Genomic DNA, 27,635 nt, shown 5'->3' with positions numbered 1-27,635 from the left:
TATCTGTGTCCTTGGGGTACACTGTGGGTGCTCTGGTATCTGTGCCCTCGGAGTGCGCTGTGGGTGCTCTCAGATCTGTGCCCTGGAGGTATACTGTGGGTGCTCCTGGATCTGTGTCCTTGGGGTGCACTGCAAGTACTCCCAGATCTGTGTCTTTGGGGTGCACTGTGGGCGCTCCCGGATCTGTGCCGTCTGGGTGCATTGCAGGTACTCTGATGTATGTGTCCTTGGGTTGCGCTTTGGGCACTCCTGGATCTGTGTCGTTGGGGTGTGCTTTGGGCACTCTGGTATCTGGGTCCTTGGGGTGCACTGCAGGTGCTCTCGAATCCATGCCCTTGGGCTACACTGTGGGCACTCCTGGATCTGTGCCTCAGTTCTCTGTAACTGAGCTATTACTATAATAAAATTGCTCAAGTAACTTACCCCAAAACAGACACACTTATCTGTGGGACACAAACACACAGTTTATGCTCACAGTTAATACTAACATTTCATTTTTTTTTATTAGCAAAAATGGCTACTGTTTAGTGAACACTTATGTGCCAAGTACTGTGTGAATGCGTTAAATATATTGTCTTATTTAATCTTCTAAAAATAAAGCTGGCAAGATAGGTATTATTATTATTCCATTTTTATAGATAAGCAAACTGAGGTTCAAAGAAATTAACTACTTGTCCAAGGCCTCATAGCTAAAGGGTAGAGCCAGGAGTCAAACAGTGGTTCATATGGCAGATGGCGGAGGAGAGGAGGTGAGACTAGGCCTGGTGATGCACATTTCCTTCTCCCTCACAGCAGGACTGGAGGGAGCACTGGCTCTTTGCGTTATTTTATCCTGTCCCAGCAGTTGGGTCTGAGTCAAGGGACTAGCCAACACTGAAACTCAGCATATGTAACATCTCTTCCAAATAGCATTAGGTTATTCCCTGAACGCTTTACTGATTAAAAAAAAAAAAATTTTCTGGACTTAAAACCTCTTTGAAAGCCAATTGTACCAAAGTATCATAGACATGCAAAAAACTGCTATCTGTGGTTATCTTTCTTTGTGTTGTTTGCTTTTTATGTTTTTAATGCAAGTTTAGAAAATAGGTTTGTATTTTATGTACACATGTATACGCACACATGTGTGTATATATACATAGATAGACACACATTCATACATACATACATATGTGTAGAAAAACACTTAAAATTCCTATAAGAGAAAACTTGGAAAGCACAGAAAAAGCACAAAAGAAATTGCTCTCTCACAATATCCAATATTTAACCACCCTTAATATTCAGCCTTTGACTTTCCAATATATTTTTAATGCCTACATATACATTCTTATTACCAAAATCATAATCTTCTGTATATCTTGTACAGAGCCCTGGTGGTGTAGTAGTTAAGAGCTCAACTGCTAACCAAAAGGTCTGCAGTTCAAATCCACCAGCCGCTCCTTGGAAACCCTATAGGGCAGTTCTACTGTGTCCTGTAGGGTTGCTATGAGTCAGAACCGACTTGACAGCACTGAACAACTGTATATATTGTATAGTAGACTAATTTTTTTTTTCATTTAGCAATTTGTCATGAATATTTTCCCATGCTAACAAATTTTCTTCTGCTACCTGATTTTTGAAGCAACTTGATAGCCATCAACTATATGTGCTGTAGTTTAATTAATCGGCTGTACGTTTTGTTTATTCACATATTTTTGCTAATGGTTTTCATAAGACTTTTCCTGTTGCTGGTATTGAAAATCCTAAAAAGAGATTATCAATTAATTCCTTGGTGTTAATATCTGTGTGAAGGAAGGGTAACATTAGGGTCAGTTTCACTCAAATTATTATAGAATGGTAAGACCTTACTAGCTAGAGACCTAAAGAGTCACATGGGGTTCCCTCTGAGAGGCCACGTCCCTTCTGCAGCTTTCCTGACAGGTGAGCTAGCCTCTGCTCAGATACCTCCTAGGCACTGCTCACACCCAAAGACCAAAGCCCTCAGCGACTCTTTGTACATTCTGACATTGCTACGTTCCCATATTGTGCATAGGGGAGTGGATTCTGACACAAATAGATTTTGAAAAGTTGCTTCCGAAACATTTAGAAGCACTGTACTTTGAGATCAATGGGATTTCAGAATCTGGGAAGGAAGTTAGAGCGGGATGGAAGGGAGGGTAGCTCAGAGTGCTGGCTGAACTAATAGAAGCCAAATAATTATTATAGACAGGCAGAGGGTGTTGTCTGATTTGCAAGCTACAGTTATTCTAATTGATTTCTGCATACTTGTGGATAGGGATCTGCCCACTCCCATTTATTTTTCTCTTGACAAGTAAGATGTGAAATGTTGTTCCATGCCTTTCTAATTTAAATGTTGCACATGTTGAGAACTGATCTTGCCAGCCATTTTAAGCCTGGCCAAAAACATAACACATTGTTGTTATTAGCCTTTGTCATTTGGTTAGGGCCAGCATTGTGTTTAGAACTATGCAGAGGTATAAATCTCCTTTGTAGGCATAACCCATTTCTGCCATAACATAGATAAGATGAGAAGGCAGCTAAGTTTTGTGGTGAGCTGCTTTGATTAGACCCATGGTACTGACTTTTAGACCAGGGATACCCATTTTGAAGACTTCTTATGAGATTTCCACTTAATTCGTTTGTTTGTTTGTTTAAACCTTGATGTGCAAGACACTGTAAGAGGTGCAGTGGGGGAAATGATGATGAAAATAACAAGGTTCATGCTCTTGAAGGTCTTAATGGTCGAGCTGGAGAGAAAGACACACGGGTATCTAATATAACGCAGTGTGTGAAAAGTACCCATAAACACAGATCAGACGAGCCCAGAAGAAGAACAGAGCATTACCTCACAGCCCGCATTTGGGGCTGCTGACTGTGTCCTTGAAGCCATATGCACCCCATTTAGCCTATACAGGCTAAGTAAACCATCTGTCTCACACACATGAGTACTATTATTTTTCAAATGTATGTAGTTGCTCTGGTGGCCAACAGTGCTCTTAAATGAATGCTTATTTTATTAAATTTCTTGTAGCTTTCTGTCTTAGTGTATATTTTCAATCAGTAGATACTAATAACTCCTTTCATGATTGTCTGTGAAATTTTTCATGTTAAAAATTGACCCAGTCAGTTGAAAGATTGGTAACCATTGTCTACAGCAATGCAGTCCAGTAGAACTTTCTGTGATAATAGGAATGCTCTCTGCATTGTCTAATATGGTAGTCATTAGTCACACATGGTCCTTGAGGATTTGAAATATGGCTAGTGGGACTGAGGAACTGAGTTTTTTATTTGATTTAATTTTAATTTAAATAGCTACCTGTGGTAGAGGCTACCATATTGGACTGCACAGATGTATAGTATCCCTTTGCAGGTGATTTTCTAAAGTCCCCCTGCCTCTGCCAAGTTTCCTCTGCACTGCCTCCTCTTAGTTTGTTTTGACCTCTACCCACAAATGTGAGTGGCTACCAGGCCCACTTCCTCCTAGGTGCCCATATTCCTCAAGTTTCGTTAGGTCAAGAGAAGAGCTCTCTCATAGATGCTTAATGAAAAAAAGCATATTGAAAACCTTTCCTAACTATAGAAATAAAATGGTGGCTTTCACTTTTCTTTCAGCCACCATCTGAGTCTCAGAGGCCTTGAAGAGATTTCTGTATACCTGGGACACACAAGATGGTTGTTTTCATATTTAGTTTTTTCAAAGTCATATACAATCCTTCTTTAAAAATTGACTATTTGGTAGGCAGAGTGGCTATAAATAATGACTGTTGTTAGTTGCTGTCCAACTCATAGCGACCCAATGTGACAGAGTACAACTGCCTCATAGGGTTTTCTAGGATATAATCTTTTCAGGAGAAGATTGCCAGGTTTTTCTCCTGCAAAGCCACTGGTGGTTTCAAACCACCAACCTTTTGGTTAGCAATCGAGTGATTAACCTTTGTACCACCAGGGCTCCTTAAACTCAGAAATCAAAATCTCACTCTAGGACTCTTGTTAGGTAAGAAATTTTCACCGTCCTCTCTGGTTTTCGAGATGATTGTTAAGGTTAACCAAATGGTCTTCCTTCTCTAACTCACTCTGAAACAATTAATGCATTTCATAACATTTTGCAGGTTATATATCTGTCTCATGGCTGATAGCCTCGGGGTCTTTTAAGACCATCACAGGCAGTGGCAAAGTATATTATAATGGCTTCTATTAAGGTAACAAAATCATGAGAGGATCACCAGGTTGTCTGAGCACAAAATCCACCTTTTATATTTTTGTTACTATTGGTATTCATCATAAATATAATGCTAGTTCAATTACTAGGTAATTCTCTGTTGTTATTTTTCCCAAAAGATTTTTGTCCTGCGCTGTTTTGAAAGATGTAGGAGAAAAGGAGTAACTTGTAGAATCCAAAAACACAAATGACCAAAAGTTCTTTGGAACTCATGTTTGAGGAGTTTCCATAAGAATAATAAACACCTTTCATGGGCCAGCAGAGGGGGGTGGAGGTAGAAAACCATCTAGGAGTGCTTGCTGTCCCACCCACCCCAAGTGTGACGACTAGTCACTGTTCTTGAGCTGCCTGCTAGGTGTTCCTCTCACCTCCCTACTCTTCCTGCTTTGAGGCCAGAGGCTTGGAGGTTTCTTTAAGTATTAGACCCAGAGTGGGGAAAGGTTCATTTGCGGAATCAAGAAACCAGAATGTCCCCCCCATCCCTGACTCATGCTGGACTATACACTCCACACTGAGTAGGCCAGCAAGAGAGGAAGCTTCAAGGCAGCTGGGTAATGCCCACGGGGTATAAATGCACAGCTGATGATAATGAAAAAGTGATGGTTGTATCATAATCTCCATTCTGTATAACGGGACTTTTCCACCCCTTATTCTCTTTCATAAAATTCCACCAGCAGATACTTCCTCAGGCAATTGTTTCTGACATTAAAATTTTTGAACATCTCATAGCACTTCCTTTTACAATGTTCTTTCCATTATAATGAAACACATCCCTCTATCACCTGCTTATCTCCATTTTAAGGATGCATGGGTTGTTATTGGTGGTTGTTGTAGTGGAGAAGTACATGCATGTGTATTGTGTGTACACGTGAGTGTGTGTGTGTGTGTGTGTGTGTGTATTCAGGATGAATCAGGGAGGGGAGGTAAAGAGGAGTGGAGCACAGGAAGAATGACAGCCAGCAAAAAGAGGTTTACATTTGCAAGAAAAAAAAAAAAACTAAATTTGCTTTCCTTTCTATAAAAAAAAAAAATAAAACCAAACTCATTGCCATTGAGTTGATTCCGACCCATAGCAACCCTATGGGACAAAGTAGAACCACCCCATAGTTTCCAAGGAGTGCCTGGTGGATTCAAGCTGCCAACTTTTTGGTTAGCAGCCATAGCTCTTAACCACCACTCCAGAGATAGAAACTTAGTCTTCTCTGAGTTCCAGAAAGAATATCCATTCTTGGCTTGTATGCCCACCTCTTCTGAAGAAGATAGCAGTGAAGAGGCTTAAGCTGAGAACCCTCCAGTCTTTGGGAAGAGACCTAGAAGAACATTGCAGTTTGTGTTCCGTACCTCTCCCCTCCGTCAGGTCTTTCTATGCTCAGGAGGCCACACTCCCTCCCTCCCGTATGCGAGCAGCCATGGGTGACCCTCTTCACAGGACTAGGTCCTCCTCCTTGATAGATCTGTATCGAAAAAATAAGGGGCAGCCCTTAGTCAATCTCCAGTCTCTCCAGTGGAGGTGGAATAGTCGTATGACTTGTTAACCTTCATGTGTCGGTTTTATATATTTTTGTTCTCATTACAAAATTACACCAAATTACTGTGTCTTCTAAATTTTCCTTGATGCTGTTTGAATCTATATGTATGTATTTGATTAGAGTATCTTAGCCTGCAAGCCTCTGATCTTCCCTATAGCAGGCTAGTACAAGGCTAATCATCTGTCAGCAAACTTTGGATTGCTGGATATTTTAGTAATTGCCTTCAAATGTAGTAATGAGGTTGCAGGTTTGATGAAATGCTTATGAATGGTAGCTTTAGGAAAATCAACCTCTCTGTTTTCAGTATTGAATTCCAAATTGCCATGTATTAACACATCTGTCTCCTGCCTTTTTTATTTCAGTACCTACTAGAAATGAAAAGCTTAATCCTACCCCCAGAACATATCCTGAAGAGAGGAGACAGTGAAGCAATAGCATATGCGTTCTTTCATCTCGCGCACTGGAAGAGGGTGGAAGGGGCTTTGAATCTTTTGCATTGTACGTGGGAAGGCAGTAAGTAATTTTCTTTCTTTGAATCACTTTTTTAAGAGCATGAAAGTGCTAAGACTGTTTTTACCCTGAGTGCTCATGATGAATAATGAAGACTTGCATACCTAGAGCTCTTCTCTTGGTGACGTCTCATCTCTGAGAGACAGCCAATAACTTAGGTTCCCCAGCTCTCTATTTGTGGTGGGTATTATTCTGGTAATGCCATCTCTGCAGCTCAAGAAGGCAAGTTTATAAAATGGACTGTTAGAAGCCAGGACTGTTCCAGCACAGGAGCCTTTACCACCCTGAGAACACTCTTTGGAGACCTTAGACATCGGGGGGGTCATTGGCACAGGATGAGGCCTCATGCTGGGCTCTGATTCCCACCTCTTGATGACCTTTCTTGGAGGGTTGGCTAAAGAGCCACAGTTGTTCTACACAAAAGCTAGGTCAGCCATACACAAAAGAGCAGTAGTTATGCTTTGTTCTAGGGTAAAATCACCACGAAGTTAGAGTAAAGCAAAAAGAAAGGTTTTATTTGGCATATGTTCAAAGAGGCGAAAGTAGGAAAGGGACAAGCATGCTGCCAAAGCCATGTCTGCCTAAGTCCACAGAATATTACAGAATAGACAAAAGTGGGAAAACGGACAAGCATGCTGCCACAACCATGTCTGCCCGAATCCAAGGAACGTTACAGAATCTTCAGTATATATTAACATTACAAATGGGTAAAATCATTGAAGGCTTCACCTTTTCACAGATTTGCTAAAAACGGCCAAATCACTCTTATCCAACATTCTGAATTGTCTTTCTTAGTAATTATTAGTTTATTATTTATTTATACAGGTTTCAGTAATGACAGTCAGGAGGGCCTTCATTGGTCCAACAAATCTTACTATTCACTAAATGCTAAAAGATGAGAATGGAATATAGTGGGTCTTTTGTGCTCTGTGTATGATTTGTTTATGTGAGAGTTTCCCTAAAAGATGTTTTCTAAGGTTGTCCTAGCTATTGTCTTTATACCTCAGTGCCCGGTTAATGTGTCCTTGTAAGTCCAGCTCCAGCTGGGTCACATTCTTTATGCTCAAGGACAGGGAATAATGGCTCTAATATTATCTCCTAAATCGGCTTCAAAATAAGAGCAGTGGCTCCTGGACCCTCATACTTGGTGGGAAGGGTAGCAGTCGTTTGCTAATGGATAAATGCCTTTTGGATGGCTGTGGGAATAAATAAATCTGAGTACATGCTGTCTACAAATAGCATCATTCTTGGCTGTGTAGGGAGAAGGGGCTCTGATGGTGGGTGAGACATGTTCTCTGCACTGGAGCAGAGAAGTATGTCATCTACTTGGGAGGAGTAGCCAGCAGCATGTGGCAACTGCCCAGCAGTTTTTCAGAACGGAGAGGTCTATGGGGTCGAGCAACCATGGTTAACCTTATGGGTCAGATGAGATTTGAACCAAGCCTTGAAGAACTAGAACAGTATTATAAGCAAAGGACACTGTGTGAAGAAACGCTAAGTGGTGGGACTGTGGCAGAGAATATAAATTAAGAAAAAAGGCCCAAGACTGCAGATTATTGAACAATATGTGTATTGACACTCTTCTGTCATTAATTTAAGCAAAACAAGTACAGCATGTAGCATGGGTTTTTTTTTTATCTCATGAGGAATCGAAACAAAAATAAGAGTCTTCTGATAATTTTTTCCTAGTTTACCCCTATTCTGATCAGCCTCACAGACAAATGTCTTTTTAATCCCTTTCACTCTGTTTATCTTTGCTGCTTCCATTTTCATTTTGATAATCTTGGGCTCCTCCCATTTCCTGCCCTTCTCTAACCCAGCAGGAATCCAAGTTGGTGCAGAAACACCAATGAGAGTGGGGTGGGGCCAGCAAAATGGGATGGGGTAAAGGTAAATTGACAGAGATGGGACTCACAGTTGATTGAAAGTTTTTTGTTTAGTTGTTGTGAAAAAGATTATTTAGAGAATTAGTAGTGGGCCTACTTATATAATTTATTGTTTATAACTGGAGGGATGTGATTTGATTGGTGCTTCCACCGTCACCTCCGTCAATGTAATAATGTACTCCAGGTGTGCTGATCAGGGCCCGCAACCGTTTCTGGGTCTGTTCAGATGTAGCACACTCTACTCAGGGTGTGTGTGGGCGTGTGCATGAGCCCCTCTGGCTTGGACTTACTGTTCCAAGCAGGCTGTTCTAACGGGAAGAGACAAAAGGAATTTGTATTTAAGCATGAGAAAAAAGCCCAGCCAGGTTGAACATGAGAGACTCCACCCGACGTTAGTTGTATAAAAAATTAAATGGACAAATTGGCTCACAAAATAAGAACATATTTGTAGATTGGCATCTCGGAAATCTAGTAACTGAAGCTCATCAATTGGATCTGATGAGTCCAAGTTACCAGTCCTATAAAATAAAAAAAAACAAACCCACTGCCGTCGAGTCAATTCTGACTCATAGCGACCCTATAGGACAGAGTAGAACTGCCCCCATAGGGTTTCCAAGGAGCGGCTGGTGGATTTGAACTGCCAAACTTTCGGTTAGCCGCCTCATACTGAACCACTGACCAGTCCTATAGAAAGGACTGAAAACAGTGGCTGGGATGGGGTTAGGGTAGGGAACAGTATAGAGACACCATGTTAGGAATGACATAACCATAACAAAATTCTATTTGGAAATAACTGGAATAACTGGAAATTCTGTTTGGAAATTAGTTATCCATTTAACCAGGTAACAATGGGGAGATGCTCTGGATCAACTGGGAAGGACAGTGAGGCTAAGGGAAAGGGGAAGAGACACAGGGGAGCTGCAAAATCAAGCAGAGTCATAGTATTGGGGGAATTTAATGACCCGAAATTATAGTGGCAGAATGCTCTATTAGGATAAAAAGAACAGGCAGGTTTTTAGACATAAAACAGTATGGCAAGGCAGTCAAGGACCTATAGGAAAGAGAAATTCTACATTTGGAGCTTTTAAATAAATACGAACCACTGTGGAGAAATGTCTGAAAATCAAGTAACTGATCCCAGCCAATTAAATTCTGTATCCTAGTGGGGGAGGCAACCCCACAAAATCAATTACATGGCCTTTCAGTTTTAGAAAAGAAAGCCATGGCATGACATTCAATCTTAGAAAAGAACCATGAGCATTCTGTGTACTGGATGCCTTGGAGAATATGAAGAAGCTTGAAGAGTGTTTGTATAATGGAATAGTTTACAGAGGGTTTGCATTTACATCATTTTGTTGACTCCTAATAATGTTCTGAGTTAGGCAGGACAGACATGGCCATCTCGATTTTTGAAGAGAAGAAACAGATCCATTTAGATAAATGATTTGTTGAAGGTCATGCAGCCCCTATTGGTAGAGCCAAGGTGTTAACCCAAGTTCCCTTTTTCTTTCAGCTGCTCTTTTCTCTAATAACAGATTAAGGATAAGAGCGCAATCATCTGAACCATTTGCTTGAAAGCCTACAGTTTAAATTTATATCACTACTTACACACTAGGCTATGTTAATTATACCTGGCTTGTTTAGAATATTTAGAAAGTTAATAATTCTATATAAAATTATACGGTGTTCTTGAATACTGACTTACACATTTTAGATATAGAATGAGCCCAATTTTGTAAAAAAGAAAATAAATTCTATGTGTGCACAAAGGAGAGACTAGAAAGAAATATTAATACATCTGATTGTTTTAAGTGGTTACTACTGAGTCGTGGATTTTAAGTGATTGCATTTTTCTTCCTCATGTTTGTATTTTCCAAATTTTCTAAAACAAGCACATGTATTTTCTACATGTCTAAGTATGTACGTGTAAGTATTTTATGTATGTATGTGTATGTATACACACACACACACACACACACACACACACACATATATATATACACATATGTATATAAAGGAGACCTGGTGGCAAAGTGGTTAAGCAGTCGGCTGCTAACTAAAAGATCAGGCGGCTCAGATCCACTCAGCTGCTCTGTGGGAGAAAGACCTGGCGATCTGCTTCTGTAGAGATTACAGCCTGGAAAATCCTATGGGGCAGTGCTACTCTGTCCCATAGGGTCGTTATGAGTCAGAATCGACTCAATGGCATACAACAACAACATATACATATATGTGTGTGTGTGTGTGTGTGTGTGTGTGTGTATGTATGTTTAGGAAAATTATCTTCGAAAAGGCATTGCAAACATGTTTAGGAAAATTATCTTCGAAAAGGCATTGCAAACAAAACTCAAGACAAACTTTGGTCCTTCTTAAAAACAAAGCTATAAATCTGTCACCCAGAAAGAAAGAACTACCACCCAAGCCCAGACAATTGTGTGCAGTACTTTGAAATCACTTCTAGATCTGTATCCGTTCTAAGCTAAATTAAACGTAGACATCAGAGACCTAGATTTTACATCTGAGGAACTGGATTAGAATTGTGACTCAGCTACTTGCAGTCGTACTTACTTAATTTACCTAATTTGTGAAGACAGTGAAGCACTGATGATATTGAATGCCAGCCCCATGGCCCAGGCTGGTGGCCTCTTGGGAGGTCAGCTGGCCAGTGTGACCATCCCATCCCCGTGCCTGAGCAGAGAAGGCTGCACTTCCTCCAGTCCACCACTTGGTGGTGCCTTTTGACATCGCCAGCCTTCTAGGTCAGGGTTTCTTGTTTGAATCACTTTTCTCTTCATTCTAAAACTTAAGGCCACTCCCCACCTCCTTTCGAACCTCCTTTTTTCATTAGAAAGGAAATGCAAGGAGGAAGATTACAGCACCTAATTTCACCAAGTTCCGTGTTAAAAATGATTATCCTTTTAGATTATCTTTTGGAGATTGAAAAAAAAATTCTTAGTTCAGTCAAAAATGTTGGTTAGTGGAGGTATATTTTACTTTGCTTTTTAATGAATCTATTATGTTGGAGCATTAGTCATCTTGTGGAATTAAGTATGTTTCCCACCAATCAGGCTGCAAAAACTCTCATAGTTGATAAAACTCCAAAGTCCAGCTGATGCATGGCAGAGATTGTTTGAGTTTGAAACATATGGTGGTTTAAAAAAAAAAAATATCTGAGTCCTCAACCACAAATACATCAGCATTTCAAAGGTTTCCAAAATGTTTGATTCATCACTGTCCCAGCCCCTGAAATCACACAATATGTTCCTCCAAGTCAGGATAATCAAGAAAGGGGAAAAGTTTTAATTTACAAGATTTTATGTGTTTTGCCCTGTAGCTTAGCTCGTTACACAGCTGCCTCCTTATCTGAATTATACACATTTTAAAAACCGCAGGTTCTGGTTATCCTCACACACACGCCACCGCAAGTATGAGCTGAATATAAAAAGCATATATGAACGAAGGATCTTGTTTAAACTGGGTCTTATTTACAATAATGTCATGCTTTATGGGGGCCTATTTTAAATGGCACATCTTCTGTTTTACCTGTATTAAATACTGATGTGGCATTATCTCCCTCTTACCTTGATCTATTCAAGGCTCTGTTTTGTCTGTATTTATTTTATAAAGCAGGGTCGTCTGCTGACCACAACTGTGAACTTTAAGATTTAATTTTCTAGTTCCATATATCAGACGACTTGTATGCCATGGGGTAAATCACTTAGCCTTTCTTTGTTTCCATTTTTTCCATTTGACCAAGTAAGACTCTTTATTTTCTTTTTGGAGATTTTTTTCCCCCAAAGAATTCACTAAATAATGTATAAGATTTGAAGGTGGTGTTTTTTAGGAGGGCTAGGACATAAGATTTCCTTTGAGAGGGGAAAATGGCCCATTGTTGAAGCATAGGATGAGTTTCTGATTCTAATTTATTCTCTTTGAACCTAATGATAAATGCTATTCACTGTAAGATGTGATCCTTAGGATATTTCCTCTAACCAAACCTTTCCTCCAAATGGCTGGCACTTTTTGGACTGCTGAAGGGAGATTTTTTTCCCCCTATAGATCCAAGGCTAAATGTTGTAACTTCAGAGGAAACAGTGATCAGCTAAAGTCCGTGGTTGTAGCTAACTAACCAAATAAGCCTGTATCTAAGCCTGTAGCCAGATATCATATGATGCTCCCCCACTTACTGCTCAATAGAGCCTGTTGCTCCTTTCATTTATTCAGTCTTGGTTATTGACCATAATTTGGATCCCCCTGAGTTTCTAAAGGGAAAATTCTGTCTCTTCCTGATTTTGCATTGATTCAGTCATACATTTATCCAGCAAACATTTGTTGAGTCCATCCTTTGTGCCGTGCATTGTGTTAAAGATACCAAGGTGGCTAAGACATTGAAATGCTTTGGGAGGAACATTAATGTGTGTGTGTGTGTGTGTGTGTGTGTATAAAGAAATATATATATGTGTATATATATATATGGTATAAATATAAATAGTACTACGAGATGGAAGTAGGAGCAGAGTGTTGCGGGTCACTAACAAGTTAGAGAATCTGCTGTAGAACTGTAGAATTTCTCTTCAGAATTGGAATCGAACATTATCCCTTGATTCCAGCCAAGGGAAAGTGATTTTCCCAAGGCCTCATAACTAGGTAATGGAAGAACGTGGATCAGAACCCAAGCTTTTGACTTTTAGATAAATTTTCTTACTGTGTCCAAATACCTCATGAAATGCATGTTACCTACATTGTAGTCAAATGTGAGAACATAAATGTTGCATTTAATGATAATTTTCTGTTCTATTATTTGCACTTCTGGTTATTTATAAGCAAGGAGCATTTTAATTTATAAGCTAGTGGGTGACCTGAAAAAGTAGAAACTTTAGTAGAAAGGAAAGGGAAAGGGAAACGGACTCTCACTGAGTGGCTAGGCATGGTGTTTAGACACCTTAACCTATGCTGTGGTATCTAACAATCTTGGGAGTATGTGGGATTCTTCTCATTTTCACAGATGAAGAGAGTTGGACACAGATTAACTGACCCACTCAACAGCATACAGCTTCTAACCTGGTCAACCTCTACTCACCCCGTAGGTGCCAGCTTCCCTGCTCCCCCGTTAGAAGCATATAGCACCACGAGTCTCTCCTTTGTGGTGCTTACCACAGTGGGAACTTTTTACTTATTTCCCTGATTATTGGATCATCTCCTTCCCACCCTAGCTGCAAGTTCGTGAGTGTAGGGACAGTGTGTGTTCGGCTCACCTTTGTATCCTTGCTGCACACAGAAGGCCTCAAATCTTGATGAATCACTGACTGTAAGAGGCAGAGCTGGGATTCAAACTCAGCTCCATCTGACCACTAATAATCTACCTGTGTAAGGTTCTCTAAGAGGCTCTTTGAAAAGGCATTATAGACAGGCACAACATTAAAACAACCACTATCCTGTCTGTCTTATGGGTGGAATGAGAGGTCGCTAGGGAATCCTTGGGGAAATCTGCAGTTAGCTTGTTCGGGTTAGGTTGTTCAGGCACCCATCCTTCTGTCCACTCTTTGGTTCTGTTGGTTCTCCCGCCGTATCTCACTGATGGACTTGCACCCTGGAAAATATCATCTGGTCAGGGATGGAAGGAGGCAATGCCATGCCCCAGACTTCATTGTAGAGGGCCTGATGTATTCATTAACTAATTCCCAGTTTCATTTTGACTCTTTAGCAATGGCATAACAGAAATCAAGGTAGAGGAGGGGATAGCACACAAAGGAAAATGCAGAAATGTTGTTTGTATACCACGCGTTAACTTTCAGTGACCCGTCTTTTGTTTTTAACCAAATATATATATTTTTTTAATTCTTCTGAAATGTGTGCTCTCTCCAACAAAGACTTTTAGGAGGTCTGTAGTTGTTCATAAAATAGACTTGTTCAAATGACCTTTTTCCATTCTTATCTGCACTGCCAAATCAATATGTTCTTAATACTTGTACTTGCAAAATTTGTGGACGTGCAGCTAAAGCCAGAAGGTTCTTACATGTCTGTGCAGTGAAAGGGACCAGGAGGCAGGGAGGTGAGGCTGGCAAGGGGACACTGGCCTCTCCCAGCCCTTGCAGATCTCCACTGCTTATCTCACACTTTACTGGACCCTGCACAGCAGGGTGGGTGAAAGATAGGATTACAGGCAGAAATTGTATTTGCTTTTGTTTAGTGAAGCCAAAGCCCTTAATATTATTTTATGAACTCAGTGTAAATGACAGCTGACATGAGAAAGAATTGAAAGAGCTCTAGAGCATCTTTACAGTCATTGGGGACTGCAGGATGTACATATATGTATTTTTTAAGTTGGCTATAATAAATATCTTCACCCTCTCCAAAAAGACCAGAACCGATTAGAAGAAGAAAAAAGACTAACTTGAAGCACAAAATTCTGTATGCATGCCAAATACTGGAGTGAAAAACATTTGGCATCTGTCTGAAAAGACACCAACAAACCATTAGCTTTCTATGGTTCAACACTCTCAAAATCTTGTGCTCCTGTATTTCATTTAAACAATTGCTCCCTACGGTGCAAACTGACTTCAATTTTGAGTAAAATTTATCATTCAAATTTATGGCCACTTTGAAAACTCCAGGCTTATTTAAATCACATAAACCTGAACAGATTCTTAATTAAAGCAGCCCTGTTGCATACGAAGAATCTGGGTTTCCAACAAAACTTTCCACATTTCTGAGATGCTTTCTTAGCGGATATCGTTTATGGGAAATGGCATTAAAATCTCACAATGTTGCACTTGAAATTTAAAACCAGTGCTCCCCAGAAGAGATTTTAGCATATCCTGTAAAAGCAATAAAATGTTTGGTTTGTTGTTTGTGCTTTTGCATTTTTTTTTCCTTTCTTGAAAGTCTAGTGTCATTGAGAGAGATGTTGGCTCCTTCAAGCGATCTGTGTGTTAACCTGTGCAAAATGCTCCTCTCTTGCTCATCTTAGCGGGAAAAGGCATCTTTGCATGAAATAAAAGGTCTGATTCAACGAGGCGAGCCTTTCATTTCAAGAAGAGTTAAAGTCTGGAGTGTTTTTAATGTTTTAATCTCTGTTTAAGAGATTTCTGTTACAAGAGGAAAATTGATAACATTTTTACCTCAGCAAACTGCCAGCAAACTGGCTCTGCTCTAATCCCACGTTTATAGTGATTTATATTCTCCGTGGCAATGGGCTGTAACCTCAGAGTGATACCACTGTGGTGTAGATTGACTGCATTCCAAATGCTGGAATCACATACATAACGTTTTTACTTTTAAATAATATTCAGACACCAGAATAAATACCATATGTGCACTGATGCTGGTTACAATGGAACCTTGTCATTTCTTGTAAAGGAGAACATTCTTTGTTTCTGATTCCTGTTTGAAATAAGTATGCAAAAGATAAATATGTACAGTGACAGCCTTTGGAGAAGGCTTAGGTAATTACACAGCTTAGGATGTAGTCCTTGAAATATATTTAAAACTGAAAATACTGCTGTGTGTTGCCACCATCCCCTAGTGACACACACGAGGGCACGGGTTGACATCTGACATTCCTGGCCTAGGGTTTAGTTTTTATATTTATAGCTACAGCATGCAGCAGTTAAAGGACATCTGTTGAGAAAAAATTACCTCCGTGAGCACTGTTCATAGGCACAGTGAGACTAACATGCTGATGACATCGTAACCAGGAGAGTAACACACGTGATAATGGGAAAGGATAGATTGATTGGAAAGCAATAATTCAGCTGTGAGGCCTAATGTTGTCTGAAGCCACAAGAGCAGAATTAGGTGGCCTGACATCATCAACATACAGATAATCAATCTCTCCAGATTCATATTTTTCCACATGATAGTAAAGATTTAAAAGTTTCATAAAGTTTAGAAATACCTCCCAAGTCATGCATTTTTAGATTTTTGTTTTTATCCATCTTGGTTGGAATTCTAATCCACTTAGACATATTTTTTAAACAGACATGGTAGAATGCCTTTCATATTTGCATATCTGTGAGAAGTTCCAAGTCGATCCACGTTTGCTTCTCAGGGAAGCATTTCAGTCCATGTTTGTGTTATTACAATCAGCTGGGCTATTGGATTAGTGCTTATAACATTTTTATAATATTTTATAGATGATGAAACCTTGGGCATTGGTACTGTTGTCTTCCCTACCCCTCTGCACCCCCGCCCCCACCCAGTTCTGTGAGGTTTGCCCAGAATATATAGTGTGAGATTACTGTGCGAGTAATACATCATAATGTATCTCTGAGAGTTTATCTGGTACACGCCTCAGAGGTCAGGTAGGTCTTGCATTCGTTCCTGGAGTTGTTTGTAGAAGTGTTCCCCATTATAAAAATGCTCAAAAGTCCCATTCCGAAGTTAGGTAGTTATGAGACAAATACTGGACCTCTAATATACTGTCTCTCCTTTTCAGCTTTTCGGATGATCCCTTATCCCTTGGAAAAGGGGCACCTATTTTACCCCTACCCAATCTGTACAGAAACAGCAGACAGAGAACTGCTTCCATGTAAGTTTCAACTCTCTCTAGCCCTCTCTTATGCCAGCAAGGTTGCTGTGACTAAAGGCGGGGTTGGGAAGAGGTGGGGAAGGGTGAATGCCTATAATGTTCTTAGTCTTTTATTACTGTACTCCCAAACACTCCAGTGTGTGATGGCATATGGTTAAATTGAGTTATGTGAGTGGGTTTGGATTCCTGTTTCTCCGAGTCTCTCTAGACTCAACAAAGGAAAAGATCCTAAAGAACTAGCATTTAGATGAAAAAGTATCATGTACTGACTGGTTGGCCTGATCCCGGAGACCCCTGGTTTGGGCGATATTCAGGCGAGATGCTGGCCTCGTCCATCGTGCAAGTTCTGCCTGAGCTCTCCAGCTGGTCTGATGCGGCCCACACAGACTAGGGCCTGAAGAGGAAGCTGACTTCAGAGGGAACTGCAGATGAGTCACAGGTGGGAGGGCAGCCCTGCAGAGGAGGAGCCTGGGGGCTGTGGCCAGAGGGATCTCCCGTGAGCGTCTCATGGGTCGGACTAGTGAGCTGGAATAACATGTGCAGAGCCCAAGTGCAGCCTCAGCACTGTATCAAGGCGCACAAAAGGCAAACCCTGCCCTCGAGTGCCTTACACGCTAGCAGCCTAATGGCCCACACCACATGTGGAAAATATCATTGTGGTTACTGTAATACAACATTGTTTTGACAATTTGGACTAAATAGTCATTATTGAATCATACTGTGTACAAGAATCATGTCCAGGCTCTTCATGTGGCCCCGACTTAGGACATATTTTTCTCCCTCAGATAATAAGCTCCAAATCTTAACTATTCTCTCTTTCTCCTCCTCTCTCCTGCCACCCCTTCCCTTTTAACAACCACAATCATATCAATAGCTCATAGCTATAACATATATAAACACTTTGCCATGAGGAATAGTGTAATTTTGGAGGCCTGGGTGCACAGTAAATTTCCAAACGCCAACATTATTGAGCCAGTCATAAATCTCCCTGTGGCCGGGTCTGGGTGCAAAACTGATGACTGTCCTCCAATTAAAGCAGCAGGAGGCACTTTGTTTCCGTGCTACCCAGACCCTGTGGGATTTGTTACTGGGGGAACTGGGAGAGCTCGATGATGTGGTCCTCCTTGTCCAAGTCTTCTTATAAAATGAGTCTGGTGCCTCCCACTACATTACATTTGATTTCAGAAATCCCTATTACGGGCCCATACTTAACCTTTTGACCCCCCTTCAGGGACATCCTGGTTAAAGTTTCAATTTTCTGGAAAATACAGAGTTTTTAAATGTTTTAATTGGGTCCAATTAAATTTCTATGAGGATAGATGCATTATTAGAACAAGATTGTAGTTCTTGAAAGAAACTTTATAGGGATAATCTTGATATGTTCTAAAATTATGGCCCACATTTATTTAATTGAATATAATGATCAAAGTCTGATCTCTCCAGAAAATCTTTTGGGGGGTTCAGCATGGAGGGTGAGGGTAGGAAGAGGTCAGGTGTTTTAAAGGAGACCCTGTTTTGCACATGGAAAGTGAGACTGTTGCCACATCAGATCCTGGGCACACGTCCAACCCTATGTTTGCATCCTCGCAGGTTGACTCACCTGGATTCAGGTCTGTACTTTGTCCCTCTCGATCTTCTCTGCCCTCTCTTTTCAACAGTATGGACTACTGTTTTTAGGGCTCTGAGTCGCTAGAGATGAGCGGTAGAGGAAAGGCCTTCAGATCTTGGCGTTGCAGGGGGGAAGAGAACGATTTCTAATTAGACTTTTACCTTTTGGCTTGCTCACGTGCAGCTCCTCACAGCTCCCCTCCCAGGACCCCAGGCAGGTGGGTCTTTCCTCCTCTGTGCAGACCAGCCCCTTCCCCTCCTATCTAGCACCCCCAACCCAGACGGTCACAGGCAGCCACACAATAAGCAGAAAGCTGGGGGAGTCCATTCTCTCGTCTTTTGTACCACAGCTTTTTGGTTTTCCCAAAACCCAAAGTCTGAAGTTTAAATGCTATGAAAGACCGTCTAAAGAGTGCCAGTTGTTTATTTATTTATTTATTTATTTTCGGTATTTGTTGGAAGTGTGTTTATCATCAAAAGTCTCCTACAATCGTGCCAGATGACCGTCACCGCCTTGACCCTCAGCTCAGCCCTTGCAGGCTGGGGAGGCCAGCACATGAGCTCCCTGCTGAATGCCTCTTTGTTGGGGCAGCACCCTTCACTGACATACTCACAGTGTGCCAGGAAAAAATATTAGGTAAACTAATAGCACCTCGTTGTCATAGTTAGAGAGTTACAGGAAGGTGAAAATATAGAGGATTTTTTTCCCCAGTATACTTGATTTGGGATTTTCCAGGTTTTGTACAATGAACATACGTTTTATAATTTGAATGAGGTTTAGCTGTTTTATTTGTGTTTGTTTTTGAGAAAGGAATACTGTATATTCATCATAAATGATGCTTCTGGCCCCACCCTGAATGTCTGACATCCACAAGCCAGCCCTCTCCTGCCCCTAGGTAGGGGCTGAAGGTCGAACATGGACTTGGGAGAAGCAGATAGGCAGCCAAAGGCCTGGTCAGGTGTTTGAGTGTGGTTTGTTCATGTCATACCTTTTTTATTTCTAGCTGGCTCAGTCAAAGTTCTGTAGAGTCTGTCCCACCATACAGGAATTCCCTGAGAAGACAGTTCACTCCACCCTCATATTTCTTTTTGGTCTTCACAGCTTTCCATGAAGTCTCAGTTTACCCAAAGAAGGAGCTTCCCTTCTTTATTCTCTTTACTGCTGGATTATGTTCCTTCACAGCCATGCTGGCCCTCCTGACACATCAGTTCCCAGAACTCATGGGGGTCTTCGCAAAAGCTGTGAGTATTTGGCAAGAGAAGGGCCTTGGGGAAGTAGCATGAGGGAAACTGGGATTGTCGTTTACAGATGGTATGAGCCTGTATTGACCATTGTTCACTGTTTAACTTCCTTTAGCATCATAGGGCTGAGTGTCATAGAAAGTGTGGGTTGTTTATTTAATGCATGCTTTGCCTCATTCCACGAAAAAAAAAATTTCAGCTGTTACCAAAAAATTCATGAGGTCCACAAGGATAAAATACATAATTAAAGGAATCCTAGCAAATGAAAAATGTATGGGAAATTACTCAGTTTTATATAAACTGGATGGCATTATTTCTAATCTTTGGATACTTGTGGGTCTTTCCTTCCAGAAGGGTGAGGTTTATATTTTCAAAGATGATGAAATAACATTTTTTTAATGGCTAAAAACCCTTGGCTTGTTTGGGGGATGGACTGAGAGGGTGTGAAGGGCTTGTAGTATTAAGAAGTAAACCAACATGACATTTAGAAATATGGAAATCCATTAAGAGTTGTTAGGTGGGTTGTGGAGAGTAGCTTTAATAAGAATAGCTGCCTGCATTGATAGCCAAGAACCACTGTTTCCTTGTTGAAAACTGCACACACAGTGAGGATAAGTTTACTGATTTTGCCACAGATGAGTTTTAAACAGAAGGAACAAGGAAAAAAGTATGAGTTGTTTCCCTGGAACGCCATTAAGATTTCAAGGCTAGTGGAGTCGGCAAGGATGATTTCTAACGTGGCTGGGTTGATTTAATCCCTTTCCAGATGATTGACATTTTCTGCTCGGCAGAGTTCAGGGACTGGAATTGCAAGAGTATTTTCATGCGTGTTGAAGATGAACTGGACATTCCACCGGCACCTCAGTCTCAACATTTTCAAAACTGAACTCATCACTCTTCTTCTCCCACCACCAAAACTGCTCCTCCTCCTGTATTCCCGACCTCCACCAGTAATAGCCCTGCCATCCACCCAGTTACTCAAGCCAGAACTCGGCAGCCATCCCAGACTCTTCCCCATCTCACTCCCCACATCCGATCTGTGTCGGCTTCCACAGTCTGTCAGTTCTAACCTCCTCTAGACATTCAGTCAATGTGACTCAGCTCTCCTTCCCTTCCTTTCTCTCCCCATGGCTTGTCTCTTAGTTTAGGGCCTCATTATTCCTTGCCTGGACTCCTACAATAGTCTTAACTGGTCTCCTTGCTTCCAGTCTTATCCTCTGCTGGACTGTCTTTCCTACTGACTCAAGAATGATCTTTCTAAATTGCAAATCTGAGCGTGTCACATCCCTGCTTGAATTTCTCCAGTGGTTTCCCACTAACTTCAGGATAACGTTTCAGCTCTTTAGCATGGCATACAAGGCCCTTTATGATCTGGCCCTTGCTTGGCTCTTCAGCCTCATCTCTCCCAACTCTTGCACAGACATTACTCTTGGGCCATAGTGAATTACTTTCCACTCCCCAGATTCACCTCAGTGCCTTTGCATGTGCTGTTTGCTCCGCGTGGATGCCCTTCACCATCACCACCCCCACTTGTCCACCCTACTAATGCCTCTTCATTCTTTTACACTCAGCTTTCTTTAAGTTTCTTCCACGCTGAGTTATGTGTCTCTTCTCTATGATCCCACAGTATTCCATGAATACCTATACTGTCACCTTTATTGTATTGTATTATAATATAATTGTTGAAAACTTGTCTGTCCCTCCTTTAGAATGTGAGCTCCTTGAGGGCAGGACTGTGACTTCCTCATCTCTGTACCCCCGAAGCTTTGCTTAGTGCTTTGCAAATAGTAGGTGTTCAATAAATGATTATTAAATAAATAAATGGTAGTGGTTTCTGCAGAAAGAATCAATGTAAAACTCAGGTACAGCTTAGCATTTCTTCTTTTTATTTATAATCATTGATGCTCAGAGCTGAAAGGGATCTTGAACAAATTGCCTTCAATAGTATCCCTGATGGAGACCATCTAGACTCTTCTTGAATATTTTCAGTGACAGTGAACTCACCTCTTTAACATCAAAACCCACTCTATTATTGGAACCCTCAGAACTCTTTCTAATACTGATAGAATATGGCTCCCTTTAATTTCCTGTTGTTCCTGTTCTACTCCCTGAAACTGCACTAACAAGTCTACTTCTTCCTGCACATTCTTAAGACAGCTAATACGTTCATGACCACCTCTATTGTCTAACTGACTACCTTCTTCTCTTTTCTCCAGGCAGAATATCTTAAATTCCCTTAAATCTTCTGTACATGACTTGATTTCTAAACACAGCACCACCCAAGTTGCCTCCGTGGATGTCCTCCAGTTAGTGGACCTACGCTATTGATTATTGTCTTCTACTCCCAACCCAACCTCTGAGTAATAAGTCCTTGCCCAAACTCAGAGTAGATTAGAGTGCAACCTAGTAAAATTGAAAATAAGAATATATTTATATTAAACTATTGTTGTTTCTCCTTTTTATGTTCCTCCTTTAACATTTTTTAAAAGCACAATTGTAAAAGTATGTCATCAGTCCAGTATTCTTCATTAAACTAACAGCATTTGGTAGGAGTTTTGGAGCAGAACAGACATTCACAGCCCCTGGTGTGCATAAAATTCACGTGTCCCCAACCCCAGAAATCCAGAATCTCGAGTCTTAGCATCTAGGACTCTGTATTTTTAACAAGGACACCGCAGATGCTGAGGATGTGCTTGAGGCCATTCTTCCTCCCAAGAACACTGGTTCCGAGACAGCAGAACCTCTGTGTAGCCATTGTGCAGGTGCAGGTGTGCTGTTGGAGCTGCCCAGGTGGAAGTGTTGACCCTCCTTCTGTTAGTCCATGGTTTCACCCTGGCTTGACCTCGAAAGGAGCCATGGTGGCGCAGTGGTTAAGCTTCAGCTGCTAACGAAGAAGTCAGCAGTTCAAACCCACCAACCGCCCTGCAGGAGACAGATGTGGCAATCTGCTTCTGTAAAGATTTACAGCCTTAGAAACCCTATAGGGCAGTTCTACTCAGTCCTATAGGGTCGCTATGAGTTGGAATTGACTCCACGGCAGTGGATTTGGTTTTTTTGGTATACCTTGAAACCATCTAGGGAGCTTAAGACATGCCGGTACCTGAGCTCCCTGCCAGGGACTCTGACTTAATTGGTCTGGGTGCAGCTTGGGCATCTGAGTTTCAGACCCTCGCCAGGTGGTTCTAGTTGAGAACCACTCTATTGAACGAAGTGACTTACCTGCAGACACCTAAGTGCTGGAAATGACTTTAACCCTGGAGGTGATTAGGAGGTATGGGGGACGGTAAAGAAAATACCTGGGGTTCTCTGGGAAAGGCTACACAGCTGTCCCTCCAGAATATTGGAGGGTGTGCTCATCACGACATCAGACAAGGGGCCCCACTCCTCACTCCATGTTTCTGAAGCTTTGGTTTTGAGTTCAAATGATACATTAAATGTAAAGATGCTTTCCGGGTCCTCGTATTCTGTACTCTACCATGGTGTGGTGGTTTGGTCAGCCACTCATGATTTGAAAGTGTAGTTTAGATAAGTTTGCTTTTAAACCTCTGTCCAGAGGGTCACATTTATCTTGCCCTTCAGTGAGGTTTAGCACTTTCCAGAAAGTCTGGAGAGACTTGGTGGGGAAGGAGATGGATGGCCTGAATGAGACAAGCCCCATCTCCCCCTCCGTCACCCTGCCCCCAGACTCTTCTCCACATTTTCCCCTTGTCACTGTATCAGGGCCCTCGTGGAGCCCCTCGGGTTATCACGGCCGCCCTATAGGCTGCCTGCAACCATTTGCGGCTTGTGAAATGATTTTCTCAACTCCCGCCTGAGATAATGTCCCCAGGATAATGACTTTCAGGAGATGCAGGGAGATTGCACCGCCATCCCCCAGGCTTCCCTGCAGCTTGGGAACGCTCCACTGTGTTTACATGTCGATATGCAGCCAGTAGGGAACCCCACATGGAAGTGTGAGCAACTGGAGAGGAGTCAAATGAGAGGCTTCCCCTGGCTCTCCCCGTAATCTAATCGGCCTCAACGATTTAGGACTAACTCTTCCTAGGATGTTTGGTCACCTAGATAAGGTTGCTCATATAAGTAAGTGATTATTCCAAAACGCAGCCCTCGCCGAACGTGGGAAGGTCAGCGTTCTGACCCTTTCTGCTTTCAAGGGCCCTGTGTTTCCTCCTCTGGTCTCGATCTTTCCCTGAGACGAGCCCCCCTGACTCCTGACTCTCATCTTCACTTATAGGCCCCGACTTCTTTGAAGTCTGATATTGATTACAGTGAAATGTCAATTGTCTGATTGCAATAGGGCACCTGGAACTTATTCAGATAAGCAGAGGCGTTTCGAATGTTAATGAAGCATGTTGGGAGCCATGACCTTCTAAATAACGGTGTTTCAGGAAAATCAGGCTCAGGGGATTGAAGTGTCACTCTCTCTTTTTTATTATTTCAGTTGCTTTTTCTCACCACAAGACACTGATTGAATTATGGTGCATTTTGGTAAAAAATTTGACCGTGTGTCTCTGCCCTCTGGACAGAAGTTTTGGACATTGAGATAGATGGGTTGTTTCAGGGTTGCCTGGTGTTACTCATTCAGACTTAACTTTTCAGGCAATAAATTTCCTCCTAAGCCTATATGTGAAACTTCTGTTTCTCTTTGTGCATTGGTTGGGTTTCTGGCCAAAAAGTGTTGACTGGTTTTAAAACATGCGAAGAAATACCGAGGAGCATCCCAAGTAAGGCATTCTCCTCCAAACAATTTGTATTAAATAGCGCCTGATGAAAGCCACTGGCCTTCATCTGGTAGCTAAATGAAAGGGCTTAGCAGTTTAGGATGCCTCACTGCATTGTCTGCTGCTTCCTTGTGGGTGTGGGATGAGGAGGAGGATGTGGGGAGAGGTGCTAAGGTGGAACGTAACTTAGTACAAAAGGAAGCATATCTCAACAGTGGTTCTGCAAGAGAATCAAGCCCTCTAAGAACCCAAAACCAAACCCATTGCTGTCAAATTGATTCGAGCTCGTAGCAACCCTATAGTCAGAGCCCCGGTGGCAAAGTGGTTAAGAGTTTAGGCTGCTAAGCAAAAGGTCGGCAGTTTGAAGCAGACTGCCACATCTTTCTCCCGTAGAGTGGCTATTGGGCTTAAACTGCCAACCTTTCCATTAGCAGCTGAGCGCTTAACTGCTGTGCCACCAGGGCTCAACTCTCCTAAGGGTGGTGCATTCTAGAGTGGGGGAGAGAAATACATGCAGTGGCGGCATTGGGGCTTAATTCTATCGTGTAACATGGTGGAGGGGGGCAGGTGTAATCCAGGGAAGCAGGGATGCTGTGCCTTGCTGGGCAGTGTGGGAAGAGGGGCAGTGAATGGATATCAAACAGGGTGAAGCTCTCCCCTTGATTTTTAAAGGCCTCGCTTTTGTCCTTTTTATTCAAGTCGGGTCAGTGCCCAAAACAAAGCAAGCAAACCAAAAAAAGCCTTTATTTTGAATGAACTTTGTAACAACATTTCCATTCGCTCAAACGTAAGTCGAGGCTCCCCGTGTCCCACATTTTAGTGCGTGCAGTTGCTCAGAGTACAGACGTTGATATCTTCCATCTCATTCTGCTGGCTTATGCTATTACTTCAGCAGTTCCTTTCCCATTCAGTCACAACCTCACAGTTCTACATCCATTTTTGTTCAAGTCTTTAGGATATGATAACCTCAAAAGCAATATCACCTTACTTATGAAGCCCCATCTTCCAACTCCTGTCAGAATCTCTGATTTATATGGACCACTTTAGCACTTAGCTCTTCTTTATGGAGTTGAGTATTACAGGCAAATGATGTGTTTTATGGAACCTTGGCAATGTCTCTGTCTCTCTGTATATAATATATGTATATATAAGATTCGAAGGCCAAGTGAATTTGGGAAACTTGCCTATAATACCCCTTTTTGAGGACCCACCATCCACAGAACATATGGTTAGTAGAGGGACCTGTTTAATAACTTGTTAGACCTGAGGACCATGCGTCCACGACTATATTCTAGGTGGTATAGACATTGCTATGCAGTCAACAAGGGATTAGGACAAAAGACCCCATGGTACAAGAACCAGATGTTGAACCCTAGTAAGGTGCTATCTTGATTGAACACATCAAGGGGAAGGAAACCATCCAAACGCCCCTCTCTGCCCTGGCTGGGGTTAGGTGGGGTACATCTTCTGCCAAATGCTGGATGGTTTGTAAAATGAGGATACTTCTTCACAAGAACATAGAGTAGTTTTGAGATGTTAAATGAGTCTCAGACCAAGGCACTTGGCTTTCTTAAAAGCCACAGATAATGAGCATTCTCTATAAGAAAAGTAGATGTGAAAGAGCTCACAAAGGTCCACTGAGAGCAGCACCTCTTCAACAGGGACATGCCCTCCAGGGAGTAGCCTGTTTGCAGCCTTCCCCAGGCACATCAGAACTGAGCACAGGCTGCCAGTGTTCAGAAGACAATAGCATCCCAAAGCAATTCACCACCATATAACAAACTTGACCTTTTCCTTTTAAAGTGAGTTCTACACCCAGCTAGGAGAGAAGGTAGTCTAAGCTGTCACTGTGTTTTAACCTTCTGCCCACTGGCCACCCATCTGTAGTCTCTTTTGATGACACGAGGCATCTGCATGGGCAGCCAGCAGGCCCGCAGACTGGTTGGAAGACCCCAGCTGTCAGAGGAGTGAAGGGGGCTGTCAGCAGACACTTCTCCCCTTATCTAACAGCCAAGGGGCTGGAACGCAGGTTTGATAACCAGCCTCTGTCTCCTCTAAACATAAATATGAAATCGTACGCCTTTCGAGATTTTCGTAACACAGAGACTTAAGATGCACGCGTAGGTGGGAGAGGTTTGTTGCGTACTTGTGACCGAGGTCTCTCCTGACATCTGTGTCTTTCTGGTTTCCTTGCAGTTCCTCAGCACTTTGTTTGCCCCCTTAAACTTTGTCATGGAGAAAGTGGAAAGCATCCTCCCATCCAGTCTGTGGCACCAGCTGACCCGGATCTGAGGGAGGCCCTCTGGCTTCCACTCACCTCCCCGGCTGGCTGCCACCGTCTCTTCCGTGCCAACTCCCTGTGGACCGCGAGAAAGCATGACTTTGAAAAAGGAAAGCCATTCTGGGACTTAGAAACGTTCATGGACTGTCTGTTCCATATTAAAAGCTGTTTTTTGTTGTACAAAATTCATTGATGTTCAGTTCTATTATATTTTGCCTTCAGAAAAGAAAAAAAAGTCAAAAATAAACTTTTGTGTATTGCAGCAACCAGTTGTGTCTTCCTATATCTTCCACCCCTAAAAGCGTTGTTGCTCCAAATAAACCCTTGGGTTTACATTCAATTCCCTAGGAAGCAGCCCTGCCGTGTGCTGAATGCCCCACCGTGGTTTTCTTTGCTGATGGACCTCATCTCAGCAGGCTCTTAAAACTACTCACTGGCTTGGAAAATGGGATCCCTCAGCCCCAAACTGAGTGTCCTCACAGCCAAATGCAGAAAGACATTTCCAGAATGACAAGAAGCAGGAATGAAATGAAATGTATGTGCCACAACAGGTTGTTCCAACACAGAGACTGCTTGTTGAGTGGAGTTCAATACTGTCATTCCAGGAATCAGTTCGTTTTGCTCTTTGAAAATTCGTGTGGAAAAAAAAAAATCTGCTGAGAAGCTACAGTCCCAACAGTCTGTGGTAGCACCTGACCACTTCACCAACATTGCCATTTTTATTTATTAAATGTGTACTCATTCAGTACTTTTTTAAAAAATCATATTTGCATTCTTGATGCTTGCAAGTGAAATACTCCTTTGAGTATTTCAGAGATCTGAACCAAAATGATCATTTGCCCTCACCACCTTGAAAAGCCTACGTGATTCACTCCTTGCTGAGCATCTGGCAAAAGAAGAAAAGGAAATAACCTAGAATCTTTTTTTAAATAGAGTACCTTTATTTAAAAATCTCAATCCAGTGCTTAAAATTAAAAAAAAAAAGACTGTCCTTAGCGTAGTTTGTTTCCCCTTTTTAGCATTCTACGTCTGTCCCCACTGGTGTTAAGATAGATAGTGCATGAGGACAGTTCCACACCACATCTCCTTGCCAGGTGGGCTTCCTGCTGGCT

At 41.9% G+C, this 27,635-nt stretch overlaps 1 protein-coding gene across 5 annotated transcripts in view; it reads left to right on the top strand.

Moving 5' to 3' along the window:
- ST7 (suppression of tumorigenicity 7) overlaps positions 1-26,810 on the top strand; it is a 245,467-nt gene extending 218,657 nt beyond the window's left edge. Inside the window, exons 13-16 of one of the 5 annotated variants that reach the window (XM_023724624.1) lie at positions 6,108-6,258; positions 16,579-16,671; positions 19,382-19,521; positions 26,439-26,810. In XM_023724624.1, the coding sequence (XP_023580392.1) occupies positions 6,108-6,258; positions 16,579-16,671; positions 19,382-19,521; positions 26,439-26,534 (480 nt within the window). In that variant the 3' untranslated portion in view covers positions 26,535-26,810. Of the gene's footprint in view, positions 1-6,107; positions 6,259-16,578; positions 16,672-19,381; positions 19,522-20,287; positions 22,008-26,438 lie in introns of those variants that run through there. The other 4 variants (XM_023724626.1, XM_023724627.1, XM_023724625.1 and 1 more) reach the window with 4 other exon arrangements.
- Positions 26,811-27,635: the final 825 nt, after the last annotated feature.

This window comes from Trichechus manatus, unplaced genomic scaffold, assembly GCF_000243295.1.
Source record: "Trichechus manatus latirostris isolate Lorelei unplaced genomic scaffold, TriManLat1.0 scaffold00251, whole genome shotgun sequence".
Classification (NCBI taxonomy): domain Eukaryota; kingdom Metazoa; phylum Chordata; class Mammalia; order Sirenia; family Trichechidae; genus Trichechus; species Trichechus manatus.
The sequence above is the reverse complement of the archived record's forward strand: the minus strand, read 5'-3'. Positions and strand labels throughout refer to the sequence as shown.